This window comes from Diabrotica virgifera, chromosome 10, assembly GCF_917563875.1.
Source record: "Diabrotica virgifera virgifera chromosome 10, PGI_DIABVI_V3a".
Lineage (NCBI taxonomy): Eukaryota > Metazoa > Arthropoda > Insecta > Coleoptera > Chrysomelidae > Diabrotica > Diabrotica virgifera.
The window spans coordinates 81,005,056-81,008,286 of record NC_065452.1 but is presented as its reverse complement, the minus strand read 5'-3'; the positions used below and the strand labels follow the sequence as shown (position 1 = coordinate 81,008,286).

Sequence of the window (3,231 nt, the reverse complement as noted above, 5' to 3'; positions counted from 1 at the left end):
GAATTTATGAACTTAGAACGGAGCTGTTAACTTTTTTCCAAGAAGAAGGTAATGACACATTTACCACATATTTTGAAAATGATGCATGGTGCACTAAAGTGGCATATTTGGCCGATATTTTTAATTATTTAAATGGCGTTAACTCAAGTATGCAAGGCAAAAATGAAAATATTTTAACATCCACGGACAAGCTGTCAGCTTTCCAGAAAAAATTGTCATTTTGGAAAAAGCGCATTTTAGAGACAAATACAATGGATATGTTTCCATTGCTTCAGAATGAAGGTGATGAAGATAAAGAACAAGAAATCACGCATATAGTTACAGAACACTTATCACTATTAGAGGAGACAATTGCCAGGTATTTTCCATCTCTGAACGTAGAAAAATATGACTGGATAAGAAGTCCTTTTAGCACAGGTAATACAGCCAATTTCCAGTTTTCTCTGAACCAAGAAGAAGAATTTATTTCGTTGTCATCTGATCGTACTCTGAAAATTAAGTTTTCAGAAGTGAATGTACAGGAATTTTGGATCTTGGTCCAAGAGGAATATCCACTTCTTGCCAAAAAAGCGATTAGTATTTTAATACAGTTTTCAACGTCCTATTTATGTGAATTTGGGTTCTCATCTTTAACAAACATTAAAAATAAGAACCGGGAAAGGCTGCTAAACTTAGAACAAGAAATGAGAGTAGCTCTTTCCCACATCCAGGCCTGATATTGAGCAAATTTGCAAACGACACCAGGCACAAGTGTCTCACTAATTTGAAGTATTTACTCATATGATGTATTTTGAGAATTACGCTTTTGTTAATTTTAAAAATGTTTTTTGTTTTCATATTTTAAGTTTATTTTTATTTTAAGTAAAATTTTACAAATTTGAGTATGTGTAACGAAGTTTATTACAGAATTTATGTGCTAATCCTAATCTGTTTATCAATATATGCATGTTATTGCTTTGGTGTTCCGCAATTTTTTTCGGTAACTAAAAGTGTTCCGTCGCCACAAAAAGGTTGAGAACCACTGGTCTAGTTGCTGTTTCTTCTCCAGCTTGTCGATTTTTTGTTTGAAGTTGGTGAGTTGTGTGAGCTTTATCACTTTCAATAGTGTTTCCTCTAATTCTCGGACTGTAAATTGTCCTAGATTTTTGTCCTTCTTCTTTCTGCAGTTGTTTGCAAATCTCATACAATATGATAATACTCTTCTCATTCTTTCTAAATTCGAAAATCTCTCGCATATGTCTTCCTTTATCGTTGCCGTGTGCACCGTTGCTTTCGTTTTGACTTCCTCCTCATTTGTTTCTGGTATTTCCTCTGCCGTCTGCCTAAGTGCTTTTTTACTTGTCAGCCAAGTTGGTCCCTTCCACCATAACTCTGCTTCTAATAACTCTGATGCAGTGCTTCCACGTGAGAGGATGTCCGCTGGGTTTTCCTTCGTATCCACCTTATGCCAATTTTCTGGTCCTATAACGCTTTTTATCTCCTCTACTCTGTTGGCGACGAACATTTTCCACCTTTTTGAAGACCCCTTTATCCAAGCTAGGGTTATTGTTGAATCGGACCATGCATATACTTCAATATTTCCCTGTTCAATGCTTGTAGGGTTTTCTTCATTAGATTTGCTAATAGTACCGCGGCACACAATTCTAATCTTGGTAATGTCGTTTTTCCTTTCAATGGTGCGACTTTCGATTTTTCTATCATTAGATTCGTTTACTTAAAAAAAAAACGTCAAAATAACTGTCAAAGTTTAAATACATAATTCAAAGTTTCTCTTCGAATTGTGTGATTTAACCACAGATTATTTAACGTAGATAAAATTTGTTCAGTCCATTCTTGTATCGACATATCGAAGTAATTTAGTACAGCAAAAAACACCCTGTTCGGGACTGTGACAAGCCCAGTCCAGGAAAACTAATACACAGGTACGCAAATGATGATAAATATATTTTTCAAAATATGTTTCCATCCGGGATAAATACAGAGTTTAGTAATAATTCAATAAGCAACCCACAAATGTATCAACAAGTCAACACACAAGGACAACTAGCCATGAATGTACAAACCACGCCATATCTAATATCGATGTCGCAGCCAGCACTGATCACATATCATAGTTCTGCTTCAAATTATCAATTACAACGATTACCATCCACCAGTGAGGAAGAGGAAGAAAACAACGAACCAGCTAGCAGCAACGATTGGCAAGAAATTAGAAGCACAAAAAGAAGAAATATCAGAAAAACAACAGACAATTCAAACAGTACAAATATTATTGTAACAGAAAATAGATTTGAAACGCTAGAAAATGAAGTAATCCCTCCCAAGGAGAACAACACAGCAAAACCTCCACCAATTTTCATACACGGTGTACAAGACTATCAAAAAATGGTACAAAAAATTAAGGATGTAGCAGAAAGGGAAGAATATCATACAAAAAGTTTAACTAACTTCGTAAAATTAAGTTGTGGCACGCCAGATACATATAGAAAAATGGTTAAATATTTTAATGAACATAACATTTATCACCACACATATCAGTTAAAACAGGATCGACCTATAGAGTTGTAATAAAATACCTTCATTACTCTACTAACACCGAGGACATAAAGAACGAACTCCGAAAACTGGGTCACAAAGTTCGAAATATAATAAATGCACCACACAGAATTACTAAAGAGCCACTTAATTTGTTCTTCGTGGATCTCGAACCGGCAGCAAATAACAAAGATATTTATAAGTTAAGGGGGCTACAGAATAGAGTTATTGAAATTGAACCTCCCCGTACAACCAAAAATCGTATAATACAATGCATGAGATGCCAATCATATGGTCATTCCAAGTCATATTGCAATAAACCATTTGTATGCGTCAAATGCGGAGGAGCCCACAATACCACAACTTGTAAGAAGACTAGAGAAACTCCAGCAAAATGTGCTTTATGTGGTGGGGATCACCCCGCAAATTATAAAGGATGTGAACATTACCAAAAAATTTATAATATTAATAACAGGTATCATAACAGAGGAAACGTATTAAATCCAGCAATAAATCAAATACATACACAACCCAGAATATATACACAACCCAGGATTCAGAATCAGTATGAAAGTTACGCTCAAGCTGCAGGAAATAATCAGAACAATAACGAAGATACATCGAGTATACTTACCACATTTCTAGAAGAGTTTAAAAATTTATTTAACCAGCTAATGCAACAAAACAGTATGGTGC

General features: G+C 35.0%; 1 protein-coding gene across 1 annotated transcript; it reads left to right on the top strand.

Annotated features, from left to right (window-relative positions):
* Window positions 1-251: 251 nt before the first annotated feature.
* Window positions 252-716, top strand: LOC126893086 (protein FAM200A-like). The gene has a single exon (XM_050663031.1). It carries the CDS (start codon window positions 252-254, stop codon window positions 714-716), a length of 465 nt encoding a protein of 154 aa, XP_050518988.1.
* Window positions 717-3,231: the final 2,515 nt, after the last annotated feature.